This window comes from Myotis daubentonii, chromosome 3, assembly GCF_963259705.1.
Source record: "Myotis daubentonii chromosome 3, mMyoDau2.1, whole genome shotgun sequence".
Classification (NCBI taxonomy): Eukaryota; Metazoa; Chordata; class Mammalia; order Chiroptera; family Vespertilionidae; genus Myotis; species Myotis daubentonii.
The window spans coordinates 122493279-122508193 of NC_081842.1; the positions used below are offsets into that span (position 1 = coordinate 122493279).

At 39.3% G+C, this 14915-nt stretch overlaps 1 protein-coding gene across 6 annotated transcripts in view; it reads right to left on the reverse strand.

Moving 5' to 3' along the window:
- The window catches only part of EXOC2 (exocyst complex component 2), a 272621-nt gene extending 258200 nt beyond the window's left edge, over positions 1-14421 (reverse strand). For 3 of the 6 annotated variants that reach the window (XR_009451902.1, XR_009451901.1, XM_059688403.1), the window contains exon 1: positions 13933-14137. Coding sequence is in view for 3 of the 6 variants with exons in the window: in XM_059688403.1 (XP_059544386.1) it covers positions 13933-14063 (131 nt within the window). In the remaining 3 variants the exon portion in view is untranslated. Of the gene's footprint in view, positions 1-13932; positions 14139-14261 lie in introns of those variants that run through there. The other 3 variants (XM_059688404.1, XM_059688402.1, XM_059688405.1) reach the window with 3 other exon arrangements.
- Between the last annotated feature and the right edge of the window lie 494 nt (positions 14422-14915).

The window sequence follows — 14915 nt, forward strand, 5'->3', positions numbered from 1 at the left end:
TACCCAACAGCCTGATGCAGGTGGGTGCCAAATCAGAGTTCACCATTAACCTGACTAACACCATTTGTTCCACCCTGGTAATTCCCAAACCCTGCTCCACCCAACTTGCATGGATGGCTGAAATTCTTGTAAGTGGCTTTTCCAAACAAGTAGCCTACCTAAGTTCTAGCTGTGAATTTCCTAAAATCTCTCAAAGGGGCACAAACCATAAACAAGCAGCAACTAACTGCACCATGCCCTTGTACATCTTGATTAAGAAGCCCCAAACCCAGAGAATTCAACAACCAGTCTCAACTTGCATTATCATTCCCATCAGGTATTCCCAAATCACGGGAGTCCTGGTTTGGAACATAGCTTAAACTAGTGGGCCCAAGCCCAACACAAGTGGTGACTGGCCTCAGGTCACACTGTTGCCCACCAAAAGATCCCAACCTTGGCAGGCACCCTCAATTGCAGAATAGCCTCTCCCAAGCATATCCAAGGTCAGTAAATGTGGCAACCAACCGCAAATCACTTTTTACTTCCTATAAGACAGGTCCTAATTGGGCACAAACAGCAACTGCCAACACACCCAGAGGCCAGCTTCAGATGACATCAGAGCAACAGCTAACCAAGTCCACACAACACACCCAAAGGGAAGACTCACCTGGCACAAGAGCCATGCTAAATTGTCTTCCACTATGAGAGGGTCAGCCCCCACACAGACTGCCTACTAGTAATGGCCAGCACTCACAACCAGTCAGCCTGAGGGTCAACCTCACCTACTAATGTGCCAAAAGCAATCAAGGCACAACTACAACTGGACACGCACAATCCACACAAGGGAGCACTAGCTCAGGTGACTAGAGAGGCTACACCACTGAGCCCCACAGGACACCTACTACATAAGGCCACTCTGCCAAGATTGGGAGACATAGCAGATCTACCTAACATAGAAACAGCACAGGGGGTCAGCCCAAATGAGGAGACATGCCTCAAATGGAAAAAAAAAAAAAAAAAAAAAAACCTGGGCAAAACTGCAGAAGAATAACTAAATGAAATGGAGACAAGCAACCAGATACAGAGTAAAACCCCTGGTTAAAAGGCAGCTCAATAAACTTAGGGGAAGAATAGATAAACTCAGTGAAAACTTCAACGAAGAGATAGAAAGACATTAAAAAAGGTACAAAAAATGTAAGAAAGAACAAGTCAAGAATACAATAACTAAAATGAAGAATACATTAGAGGGAATCAAAAAATTAGATGAATCAGAGGATTCAATCAGCAAAATGAAAGACAAGGTAACAAAAATATGCAAAATGGCAAAAAGAAAAAAGAATATTAAAAAAGTGAGGGTAGATTTAGGGACATCTGGAACAACATCCAGCACACCAACATTCACATCACAGGGGTACCAGAAGGAGAAGAGAAAGGAATGAAAACCTATTCGAAGAAGTAATGACAGAAAATTTTCCTAATCTGGAAAAAAGACCTAGAACCAAGATTACTCTACACAACAAAGTTATCATTAAGAATTGAAAGAGAGATAAAAAGCTTCCTAGACAAGAAACAGATAAAGGAGCCCATCACGACTAAACCAGTATTACAAGAAATATTAGACACTTCAGTAAGAAGAAAAGAAAAAACTGAAAATGTGAATACAAAAATATAGGAAAGAAAAAATTTTCATTAACAAAGGCAAGCACTTAATAAAAGCTGTGACAAACTATAAAGCTAGTACAAAAGTTAAAAGGAAAAAGTAGTAGGAAGATCATGTGTAATTACAACAACAATGAAAGCATACAAATGCACACACAAATGAAATAACAAAAACATACACAAGCATGAGTGAGTAAAAATTTTACTAAGTTTAGAATGTTAGAATTTCAGCAACCATCAACCTAAAATAAATTATTAAAAACATAACTTGGTACATATGAAGCACATGGTAAACACAAACTATAGATATACAAGAGATATCAAAGAAAAAAAGGAAAGTAAATCCAAACATAACACTACAGAAAGTCACCAACATAACAAGAGAAGAGAGCAAGAGAGTAAGGAACACAAAACAACTACAAAAACAATCAGAAAACAATAAAATGGCAATAACTACATATCTATTAATAATTACTTTAAATGTAAATGGACCAAATGTTGCAATCAAAAGACATAAGGTGACTGAATACATAAAGAGAAAAAAAAACAAGGCCCACATATATGCTGACTACAAGAGAGCCAGTTCAGATCTAAAGACACACACAGACTAAAGTAAAGGGATGGAAAAGATATCTCATGCAAATGGAACAAACAAAAAAAGCTGGGTTGGCAATACTTTTATAGACTTTAAAACAAAAGTTGTACCAAGAAACATAAAAGGGCACTTCACAAAAATAAAAAGATCAATGTAACAAGAGGATATAACTCTTATAAACATTTACATACCCAAGGAAGGAGCACTGAAATATACAAAGCAAATACTGACTAACATAAAGGGAGAGACTGATAGTATTGCATTAATAGAAGACTTTAACAGCCCACTGACATCAATAAAAAGATTATTCAAACAGAAAATCAACAATGAAACAATGGCCTTGAATAACACATTAGAACAGATGGATTTAACTGATATTTTTTAGAGCATTTCACCCCAAAGCAGCACAAAATATACATTATTTTCAAGTGCACATGGAACATTTTGCAGGATAGATCACATGTTAGGACACAAGAAAAGTCTCAAAAAATTTTAAGAAGATTGATATCATATCAAGCATCTTCTCCAATCAGAATAGTATGACTAGAAATAATTTACAAAAAAAAATCATAAGGAAGCAAAATAACATGCTAGTAGACAACGAATGGGTTAAGAATGAGATTAAGGAAGAAATAAAAAGATATCTTAAGACAAATGAAAATAAAAACACAACAACCCAAAATCTGTGGGAGAACCAAAGAAGTTTTTAACCTAAAGGAACTAGAAAATGAACAAACAAAACTCAAAGTGAGTAGAAGGAAGGATGAAATAAAGATCAGAGCAGAAACAAAATAGAAACTAACAAAACAATAGAAAAGAACAATAAAACCAAGAAACTATTCTTTAAAAGCATAATTATAAATCTTTAGCCAGACACATCACAAAAAAGAGGCCCTAAATCATTAAAACCATAAATGAAAGAGAAGTGACAACTGATACCACAGAAATACAAAAGAATTAGAAGAAAATACTATAGACAATTATATGCCAACAAATTGGACAAACCGGAAGAAATGAATAAATTCCTAAAAACATACTATCTTCCAGGACTGATGAGGAAGAAACAAAAAATCTGAAGAGACTGATAACTACTAATGAAATGGAACCAGTAATAAAAAAAATTTTTTAAACTCCTAACAACAAAAGTCCTAGACCAGATGACTTCACAGGTCAATTTTACCAAACATTCTAAGAAGAACTAATGCCTAACCTCAAGTAATTAAAGAGGAGAGAAAGACCCCATACTCATTTTAGGAGATCAGTATTACCCTAACACCAAAGACACTATAAAAAAAGAAAATTACAGGTCAAAACCCTGGTGGACATAGATACAAAAACCATCAACAAAATATTAGCAAACCAAATTCATCAATATATTAAAAAGATCATATACCATGATCAAGTGGGATTTATTCCTACTTGATGCAAGGCTGGTTCAGTGTCCACAAATCAATTAATGTAATACACCACATACAAAAATGAAGGATAAACATTATATGATCATCTCTAAAAACGCAAAGAAAACATGTAACAAAATCCAACATTTATGATAAAAACTCTCAGTAAAGTGAGGATAGAAGAAAAATACTTCAACATAATAAAGATCATATGACAAACCCATAGCTAACATTATATTCAATAGTGAAAAGCTGAAACCTTTATGAGCAGGAACAAAACAAGGATGTCCATTTTCACGTTTATGCAACACTAGTGACCCAGTGCGCAAAATCATGAAAGATTCAGACCCACGGGAAATCGTGCAAGACCCGGGACCCCCGACCCCGCCGCGCCACGAGACCCAGAGTCAAATCCCACCATGCCATGGGACCCAGAGTCAAGTCCCCACCCATCCACATGTGCCTCGTCACACACACAGCCCCCCCACCACCCGCACATGCTTCGCTGCACACACAGACTCCTGGTGACCAGTCTTTGGTCGTTACGGCGTTAGGGCCACTGGATTTTTATAATATAGATAGTATTGCAAGTCCCAGCCACAGCAAACAAACAAGAAAACTAACAAAAGAAAGCATCCAAATTGGGGATAGGGGATAAAACTGTATTATTGCACATGACATGATACTATATAGAGAGAACCCTAAAGATTCTAACAAAAATTATTAAAACTAATAAACAAATTCAGTAAAATAGCAGGATATAAAATTAATATTTAGAAATGAGTATCATTTTTAGACACCAATTATGAACTATCAGAAAGAGTAATTAAGAAAACAATCCATTGTATCCAAAAAAAATAAAATACCTAAGAATAAATTTAACAAGGTATTAAAAGACCTATATTTGGAAAACTATAAAACAATGAAGACATTGAAAAATACACAAGTAAATGAAAGAATATAACGTGCTCATGAATAGGAAGAATTAACATAGTTAAAATGTCCATAGTACCCAAAGCAATCTACAGATTCAATACAATCCCTATGAAAATTCTAATGGCATTTTCACAGAACTAAAACAAATAATCCTAAAATTTATATGGAACCACAAAAGACCCTGAAAAGCCAAAGCAATTTGAAAAAGATCAAGTTGGAGGTATCACACTACCTGATATCAAACTATATTGTAAGGCTAAAGTAATCAAACAGCACGGAACTGGCATAAAAATCCTATATAATAAAAGCCTAATATGCTAAGTGTCTGGTCGACCGGTCAGCCATTCAACCAATCAAAGTGTAATATGCTAATGATATGCTAAGGCTGCTCAAACACTCACTATGATGTGCACTGACCACAAGGGGGCAGACAACTGACCAGTCGACCAGTTGCTATGACATGCACTAACCACACCAGGGGGCAGATGCTCCGATAGGTTAGCTTGCTGCTGGGGTCCGGCCGATTGGCACTTAACGAGACAGGCTGGACATGCCCAGGAGCCCTCCAAGGCTGGCAAACCTCCAGCATCCCTCCCCGGCACCGATCCTGCATCGGTGGGGTCCCTCAGCCTGGCCTGAGCCCTCTTACAATCTAGGACCCCTCAGGGGATGTCAAAGAGCCAGGATGTCAGGCCAAGCCAAAGGACCCCACTGGTGCACAAATTCGTACACTGGGCCTCTAGTAAATAAATCCTTTGAACAGAATAGAGACAGATACATAAAAATATATATATATATTAAAGTACTTTTTTATGCCATATACAAAAATAAACTGAAAATAGATTTGAGACCTAAATGTAAGACCTAAAATCATAAAACTCTTACAAGAAAACAGGTAATAAACTCTTTGACATCAGCCTTAGCAATATTTTTCAGATATGTCCCCTATGGCAAAGACAACAAAAGCAAATATAAATAACTAGAACTACATGAAACTAGGTAATTTTTGCACTGCAAAGAAAACCATCAACAAAACAAAACCCAACCTACTGAATAGTGAACATATTTGCCTCTGATATATCTGATAAGGGATTAATATCCAAAATATATTAAAAAACTCATACAGCTCAGCATCAAAAGAATAATCTGATTTTAAAATGGACAGAGGACATGAATAGACATTTCTCTACAGAGGACATATTATTTTTCCAGCATACCCATGAAAAGATGCTCAACATCACTAGTTATCAAGGAAATGCAAATTAAAACCACAATGTGAAACTACCTCACACCTGTCAGAATGGCTATCATCAATAAATCAACAAACATAGAGGAATTTGGTTCAATCAAGATTTATCCCTTTAGAGTGCCAGATCAAATTTCAAACAAATTAGCAATGACACTGGTGAAACTTAAGACAGTTGGTATTGGATCCTGCATGACTCACCCAAAGAACTGGGTGACTAACAGATAATAGATGTGTGTGGCATTTCTAGCAAATAGAAGCCTAGAGCATTTCACAGCTCCTGTTAAATATTTCTGAGTTTTCAAAATATTCCTTCAATTCTGTTTATCATGATTATTTCATGATAACTGTAATTTATGTCCCAAAAAATATATGCATACTTTAACAGCTAATAGCTCAATTTTGAAAATGAAATGTATTTTAATAAACACTACCTTTATAATTATTTAATTTGTATGTATACATTTTTTTTGGGGGGGGGGAATATATATATATATATATATATATATATATATATATATATATATATATATATATATATATACATACATACATACACATACCTGACCAGCATGACTCAGTGGTTGAGCATTAACCTATGAACCAGGAGATCATGGTTCAATTCACAGTCAGGGCACAGGCCCAGGTTGTGGGCTCAATTTCCAGTGTGGGGCATGCAGGAGGTAGCTAATCAGTGCTTCTCTGTCATCATTGACTTTCTTTTTTTTTTTTAAATATATTTTATTGATTTTTTTTACGGAGAGGAAGGGAGAGGGATAGAGAGTTAGAAACATTGATGAGAGGGAAACATTGATCAGCTGCCTCCTGCACACCCCCTACTGGGGATGTGCCTGCAACCAAGGTACATGCCCTTGACTGGAATAGAACCTGGGACCCTTCAGACCGCAGGCTGACGCTCTATCCACTGAGCCAAACCAGTCAGGGCCATCATTGATTTTCTGTCTCTCTCCTCCCCCTCCCTTCCTCTCTGTTAACAACACACACACACACACACACATACATACATATAATTTTCACTTGCTAGGTAAAAGTTATAGGATAATGTAAAAGATATAAACTAATTACTACTGTGCACATATTTTTCCATAACTGACACAAAAAATTACATATCGTATGTTATATGAATCTATTTATATGAAATTTAAAGATAGGTCAACTCATAGGGACAGAGAGTAGATTAGTGATGGCTAGAAGAGGGGTAATGGGAAAGGATTGATAGTAGGTTCAGAGTTTCCTTTTGGAGTGATAAAAATGCTCCAGAATTAACAAAGTGGTGACAGCTGCACAACTTTGTGAACAGACCAATTTTGCTTCAGAATTATTTAAAGCATTAGATTACCATTATCACCACAAACCTAGAACCAAAAAAAAAAAAAAAATAGATGCAAAAATACAGGATGATAGCATTTTCTAAAAAAACATTTGAACCCTGGCTGGCAGATTCAAGCATTGGTTTGAGTATCATACCAAGGTTTCAGTTTGATGAACCAATGAATGCATAAATAAGAGGAACAACGAATCGATGTCTCTCTCTCTTCCCCTTCCTCTTTCTCTAAAATCAATAAATAAAATTTTAGAAAATAATAAAAAATAAAAATAAAAAAGCATTTGACACTACTAAATTCCTGAAATCTTCTGATTCAAGATAAAATGAGACTAAAGAAACCATTGCCAGGATTGAAAAGGTGAGGGAGTAAGGAAGGCTTTACACACCCTGTACTATGTACAGTACATAGTACTTGATAATAATGACTGTTACTGGTTTATATATTTATTATACTATACTTTTTAAATTATTTTAGAAGACTTCTTTCTATTTGTTAAAAAAGTTTGCTGAAAAACAGCATGCTGCATTACTCCTGCCATAGTTTTTTACATCCATGTCTCTTGATATTATCATTTTTCCTGTGCTTTGATTTAATCTGGTGTTGTTTTATAAATTTAATGTAGCCTAAATGTACAGTGTTTATAACGCCTACAGTCGTATACAATAATGTTCATCCTAGGCCTTCATATTCACTCATCACTCACTCACTGACTCACAAGCAACTGCCAGTCCTACAAGCTCTATTCATGCTAAGTGCCTTAAAAGGTATTCCATAATTTATCTTTTAAATCGTATTTTTACTGTACCTTTTCTATGTTTAGATATGTTTCGAAACACAAATACCACTGTGTTACAATTGCCGACAGTATTCAATATAGTAACATGTTGTACAGGTTTGTAGCCTAGGATCAACAGGCTACCATACAGACTAGATGTGGAGTAGGCTGTAACATCTAGGTTTGTGTAACTGCACTCTGTGATGTTCACACAAATATGAAATTGTCTAATAACTCATTTCTCAGATTTTATGCCCATCGTTAAGTGCATAGGACTGTACTGAAACTTGGGATTAAAAGTAGTGGGAAAAGCAGTAGAACAACAATAAGCTGCAATAATAACTCTTTTGGAAAATGTCAATGGCCTAGATTTTGTAGTCCTGGACAACACATCAATAATAGAAACTCCATTCCAACAAGACTGCTAGGAAGACAGGGAAATGAACAAACTATGCAAAATCCCAACTAACATTGAGTCTATACATGCTTACTTAAATTATAAAATACTTGACTATCTCAACAAGAATGTTTTGGAATGAGAAAGGAACAAAATCAAGAAGCTATTACTAAGCCATTTATAATGAAAAAAACTGGGGAAAATATATTGTTCTAAATGTGTATTATTGCATGAAAACAAAGTTTCATTTGTCTCAACTTGTTAAATCTTTATGATGAAATAAGCCATTTATTACTGCCGACAAATTAATAACTACAATAAACAGGCATGCCAAAATCAATGTAGATGCTCAAAAAAGGTCAAGGAATCAACTGTCAGCTTAAATTGGTTAATTTTATTAAAATTGTTAAATATGACAATATGTCATGTAACTCCAGATTTTTTTATATAAGCAGAGTTGGATTAATGTGACCCAAATTTTGTATAATCAATAGCTTTCCCAATTTCTAAAAATACATCAACTTTGTCACTTATCTTAAATTTCCTGCTTTACTTCTCTAGCTCTGCCTCAAATGAAACTTCTTCAAGGCCATATATATGACATAGTGAAAGCAAAATAATCACAGCACTCAGCAGTGTCATTAACATTTCTGAGCTGAGAGCGATTTAAACAGGCAGATGCTATGTAAAATGACTGTTGGGAGAGACCAGTTGCAGTGCTGAGACTGCACCACAGCTGTAAGGGATTTGAAGCTACTAGCTATGTGGAATCAAGCTTTGGAGAAACTCTGGACACAATTCCGGCATCCGAAATAAATTAAAGTAAATAGTCTTGCTCTCTCCCTCATCCACCCTGTTAGCAGCCGCTGGGCTGAGTGGAGACCACACACTGGGACCACACAGCACCAGCTGAACTCCTTGCACGCAACATCTACAAGCTGTCACTCTGCAGCACAGAGAGGAGAAGGAAAAGGGAGGGCTGGGGAGGGAGAGGAGATTAGAGAGTGAGAAAAGGGAAGGGAGTGAGGGGGGAGGGAGGAAGAGAGAGCACAGTCTCCTCTACTTACAGCTACACAGAATGATGTGTGGTATGGAGAAAGGAAAAAACCTCCCAAAGAAAACAAGCTGGTCATGGCCTTGTGTAGCCTTGACCTGCACTCCCCCATACCAATTTAGTAATTGATGAAGGATTAACAAAGCATCCATTTAACTTCAATTAACCTCCTATCCATCACAGGTCAGAAGAGAAAATTACCATTATAAAAGCATTTTATTAAAATAAAGACTAAAATACACATTTTCTTATAATTTATAATAATTACTTTAATAAATGCATTTTCTTTTAGATTTACATTATATTAGTTTTACTCGCCTGCCTTTTTCCTTTAATAAAGCACACAGGGTATATTTAAAGTATTTATTCAAAAGACATCAGAAAATTTTACTTTTATAACTTTCCCGTATTTCATTGTGTCACAATCTTAATTTTCCAAAGTATCATTTTTACATAACTTCAGACTAAAGATAACTAGTAGCAGTAATATTATGGGGGTTGGGAGAGAACAGAAAAATGTAACTACAAAAATAGGTCTAGAATTTGTTTTACTATTAAGAATTTTTTTTAAATAAGAGACAAGAAATCTGAACAAAAAGGTGTGCAAGTGTCTGACCCTGGCAGGTCCCCAGAGGTTCAACTCAGGCAAAGCTAGGAGTTGGAAATATAGAAGCTCTGACTCACTGAAGACCAAGGAAAGCCTCCTAACGTTAAAGCACTATTTTCTTAGAGGAAGCCATAGTAAAGTAAAAATTTCCCCTCAAAAAATATCAAAAAAATAAAAATTCCCAAACCCTATCTTATTTCTCCCCATGCTACTCAAACTTGCATTATGAGGGAGCAAATCAGAAAGGCAGAATCTCAGGATCCCAGTCAAATCCTATTAAGTCAGAATCTACATTTTTAGTGATTTGTGTACAGATTAATGCTTGAGAAGCACTAGGTAGACTTATCCAGTCCAGAGCCATCTTGGATCTAAAGGACTCCACAAAAATCTGGTTGCAGAGCTGCCTACTGAGTTTTAATCATAAGCTTATACTCAACTAGTACCTCAGGCTACCCAGCAACATAATCAAACTATTGATTTCACCACATCTTCCTTGAGTCATGTTCAATCTAGCCAAGGATAGGCTTGCCCCTTGAGGCTCAGCTGAACTGACCCCAAAACAGATCTCCCAGAGAAATTGGGGAAAGGGTTTTAAAGAATGGCAATTTACTTCCTTCAGTTTTCCATAAACTCAGACTCTATTATTCCTGAGCAGCTCTACCACAAGTCAGACAAGTCTTAACAACAGGGTCATGAACTCTTTGGTCCAGTTTTCTATAATAATCTCTCTCCTGCTCCATCTCAAAATTATGGTTAACAAAATTATAACCACGAACCAATATGAAAGAATCCATGCGCCCTCTTGCAATACGGGACCCCTCAGGGGATGTCAGAGGGCTGGTTTTGGCCCGATCCCCGCAGGCCAGGCTGAGGGACCCTACTGGTGCACAAATCTGTGCACCAGGCCTCTAGTATGCATATAAGATCTTTGGTTAATCTCTTCCCACCCTCCCTCTTCCCTCCTTCCCTCTGAGATTCATCAGTCTGAACGCCTGCCCCCTGGTGGTCAGTGTACATCATAGCTACTGGTCGAACAGCTGAAGGGTCGAACGGCTGCTTAGGCTTTTATATATATAGATGGTATAGACTGACAGATGTCAGAAGGGAGATTTGGGGGAGTCGGGGGTGCTGAAGGGATGAAAGAAGGTGAAGAAATAGCCAAAGAACATATATGCATACTCCATGGACACAGACAACGTGGTTACAGCCAGAAGGAGGGAAGGGTGACATCTGGGAAGAGGGGAGGTAAGACAGGTAGGGAATAAGAGACATCTGTAACGTCAACAATAAAAAGAAAATCATAGCCCAGCTGGTGTGACTCAGTGGTTGAGCATCGACCTATGAACTAGGAGGTCACAGTTCGATTCCCTGCCCCAGTTGCAGGCATGGTCCTCACTGGGGGGACCACAGGAGGCAGCCAATCAATGATTCTCTCTCATCACTGATGTTTCTATCTCTTTCTCCCTCTCCCTTCCTCTCTCTGAAATCAATATAAAAACATATTGAAAAAGAAAATCATGAGCCATCCAAAATCACAGAACTATATAAGTGAAAAAGGCCTAAAAAATTCATTTTGATGAAGCTAAGGGCTAAACCTGCCAAAAGCAGCACAGCTAGCAAGTAGCAAATCGAGAACTCATTCAGTGTTGCACAATGATTACTAATGCTAACTTTGTGCCAGGTAACAAAGTTATGCTCTGAGCCAAGTAACTTTGTTCCAAGTAACAAAGGCATGCTTGGGTCCACCTTGTGCAGTTTACATTCCAATTAACTAAAATCCAGGATTCCTAAATCCTGGTGTCCACTGTTCTTTCCATTATTGCACCAAGGTTTTTTCTAAGTGGGAAATAGTAAGTAGAAAGAATGGCTAAAACCAAGATCATAAGTAAAGCAAACTGTATGGTCCCCTCCTATATTACATCAAGTTTTTGAGCAAACCTAATATAATTTTTAAGGGGGGGTGGGGGGGGGAGCCTAATCAGTCAGTTTCAAATTCTTGTACCTGACCTTCAAGTCACTCCATAATTCAAAATGCATCACTTACCTACCCGTCAGTGAGTCTTTATTCCTGTGCTGCCCAGATGTTCACCTGCCTTCCCTCTGAAGGCCACATCCTTCCCATCAAGGTCTGACCTCCATGAAGCCTTCCCAATTACTCTACCTCAACATATCGTTCCCTTCTCTGAATTTCTGCTGTACTTACACACAATACTATAGTTTAGTTTTTAGCTATTCTTTGAAATGGTAAAAATGCCCCTTCTGAATCTAAGCTAACATTTTTTTATTCCCAATGTGGTCAGGCATATGCTAAAATTGGTAGATAGAAAAATGACTAAGACTAATCCCTGTCCAGCAAGAGCTTAGTCTTTTGATAGATATGTAAGTATCAGCAATTACTATAGCCCCTAAGACAACAGAGGGATAAGACAAGTGCTAAGTGATTACAGCATTCACTGAGCTGGAAAACTTCAAAGCAGAAAGAACTCTGAAAAATAATCTAGTTTTATGTATTCTCTAATTATAGGAAAATGGAGACTGAAGCCCAAAGAGGCTAAGAAACAGTCCAGGCTACAAAGCAGATTGGTGGTTGCTTTGACTACTAAGCCAAAATACCTCTAACTGTAATTTTCAAACTGAAGTCCAAGGATACCTATAAGTGTGTCCACACCTTCAAGATTTGTAATTTCTCAACAATTACTTTGTGGTTATATCAATAACAATTACTTTAAATTAACATAAACACAGAATCGTGTGATTTACAACTGGACACTACTACACCACTGGATTTCACCAGCCACTCCAGGGGACACATGGCCACGTTCCCTGAGGTCTGAGAACAATCTACACTTCAGCATTCTCCTTAGCACTGTGACTCATGGTATTTCACATTCTGGTCCATTTCAAAATCCTCTCTATTGAATACTAGCCAAAAGTTACCCATTCAGTGAACATTCAAGTCCCTACTATGCGGTCAGTGCTGTACTAGGAATCCTGGCTAGATGAAGAGTAAGCTAGAGAATGGGTGAAAAAGTGAGAGGCTAACTTTAAAAAGCATGTCCTCCACCACCTGATCCTGCCTCTGCCTGGCCCTCGAAACTGTCCAAAGTCCTTTACTAGAAGACTGCCTTTGCAAAGTTTTTCGAGTACCAATTTCTTTTCCCATAAGATTTATATAACATGCTCTCAAATATTTGTGGAATGTAAATTTCACTTAGCAGGTTTTCAGCTGTCTTTTTGAAAGAGAATCCTTCAAAATGATATTCAGTACAGGAAATTAAATGCTTGACAAGGAAAAAATCATTTTGTGAAACTTCCTGGTTACACTGGGGAATCCTCTGCTTCTCTGCTTAAAATTATTCTTTCTTCTTAAACCTAAGAGAACATTGAAATAGTAAGCACGTATCATCATCCTCTTTCTATTATCCCCCTTGATTCAACACCTTTGAGCACACAGGTGACCCTGGGCAAGTTTCTGGGTTTCAGTGCCTTTGTTATTAGTATGGTACACGGAGCCTGCCCGGAAACAAACGAAACAGTGTTACTCATTAGGAAATAGGTCCATATTAGCCTGAATTGGTAGCAGCTTTCCAATACGGAGCACCCAGTGATTTCATTAACCTGTGGCTGATTTTTAGAGAATTTTTTTAAGTTTTCCCAGACTCGAAAAACAATGAAACAAATTGTCTCATACTTATTAGTATGATTAGCCTTCAATGATTAAAACTAGCTTATTTCCCTTCAAGAAGTGTTTGTTGGAATTGAGGCAGCGTCCGTGTACTAAGTCCCCGGAGGGCGGGCCAGGCGCCGCCAGGCCTGTGGGCGAGATACTGAGCGGGAAGCCGGCTCCGCAGCCGGGCGGCAGGTCCCGAGGGCAGCTCACAGGGACAGGACTCGGCCGGTCACCCGCCGTTCTGGGCTGGTTCTGCAATGGCACCTACCTCCAGTGGAACCGGAGCCGCCAGCTGGCAAGGCTACGACTGTGACAGACGCCTGGGAAATGCCCAATGTAGCTCTGACCAGAGGCAAATGGGCGCAAGCCGCTCCTACCGCTCGCCTGGCACCGACACATCCTCAGACCTAACTCGGTGGCCCCGGCCCAGGGGGCAGGACAGAGCCCCCGGGCCCGGCCCCGCGCGGCGCAGGCGGCTACCAGACTCCCCACCCGGTCGGACAGAGGATGACGACCGGCGCGGGTCGACCGCCGCTCCCACCCGCCTCTCCGGGAAGCTGGCTCGCCGCCGCCAGGGCATCCAGGCTCGACACGTACCTGGGCCTCCCTGCCGCCCCTCCAGCAGCTCGGACCGGGTCCCTGTCGCTTCCAGGAAAAGCTCTTGGGCGGCGACCCCCAATCGCCAGCCTCCACTTCCGCCTGCCCAGAGCGCCGAGGGCGTCGATGCGCCGGGCAGCCGAGCGCCGAGTCTGCGATGGGCCCAGGAGGGGCGAGGAACGGGGGGGCGGGGCGAGGAACGGGGGGCGGGGCGACGGGGCGGGGAGGGGCGAGGACGACACACAGAAGCCACAGGACCCTGGAAGTTGTGCAGGAGAAAGTCTGCAGCCTGCAAGGCCTGAGCGTTGATCATTTAAATTCAGCTAACTCGGTGAACACACCGTGGCACAGGCGCTACGTGTACGAAGGTGGATGACAACAGGGCTGGGCTGAGGGTAACCCATGACATGGCAAGAGGACAAGGAATGTCACTTAGGAAGCAACTGCAGCAGTCTAGGCAGGAAATGACATGGGGGATGGTGGAAGGTGGTGCCGGAAAATGACAAAATACTCTTCTGGTTGCTTCTATTTTATTAGCCAAAGAAGCAGCAGGATCGTCCGTGATAATGGAGGATGAGGGGCAAGGAAGGTTTGAGGAGAAAGAGTGAAATCTTTGTCTTGGATATTGTGAAGCAAATTACTAAGAAAATGTGG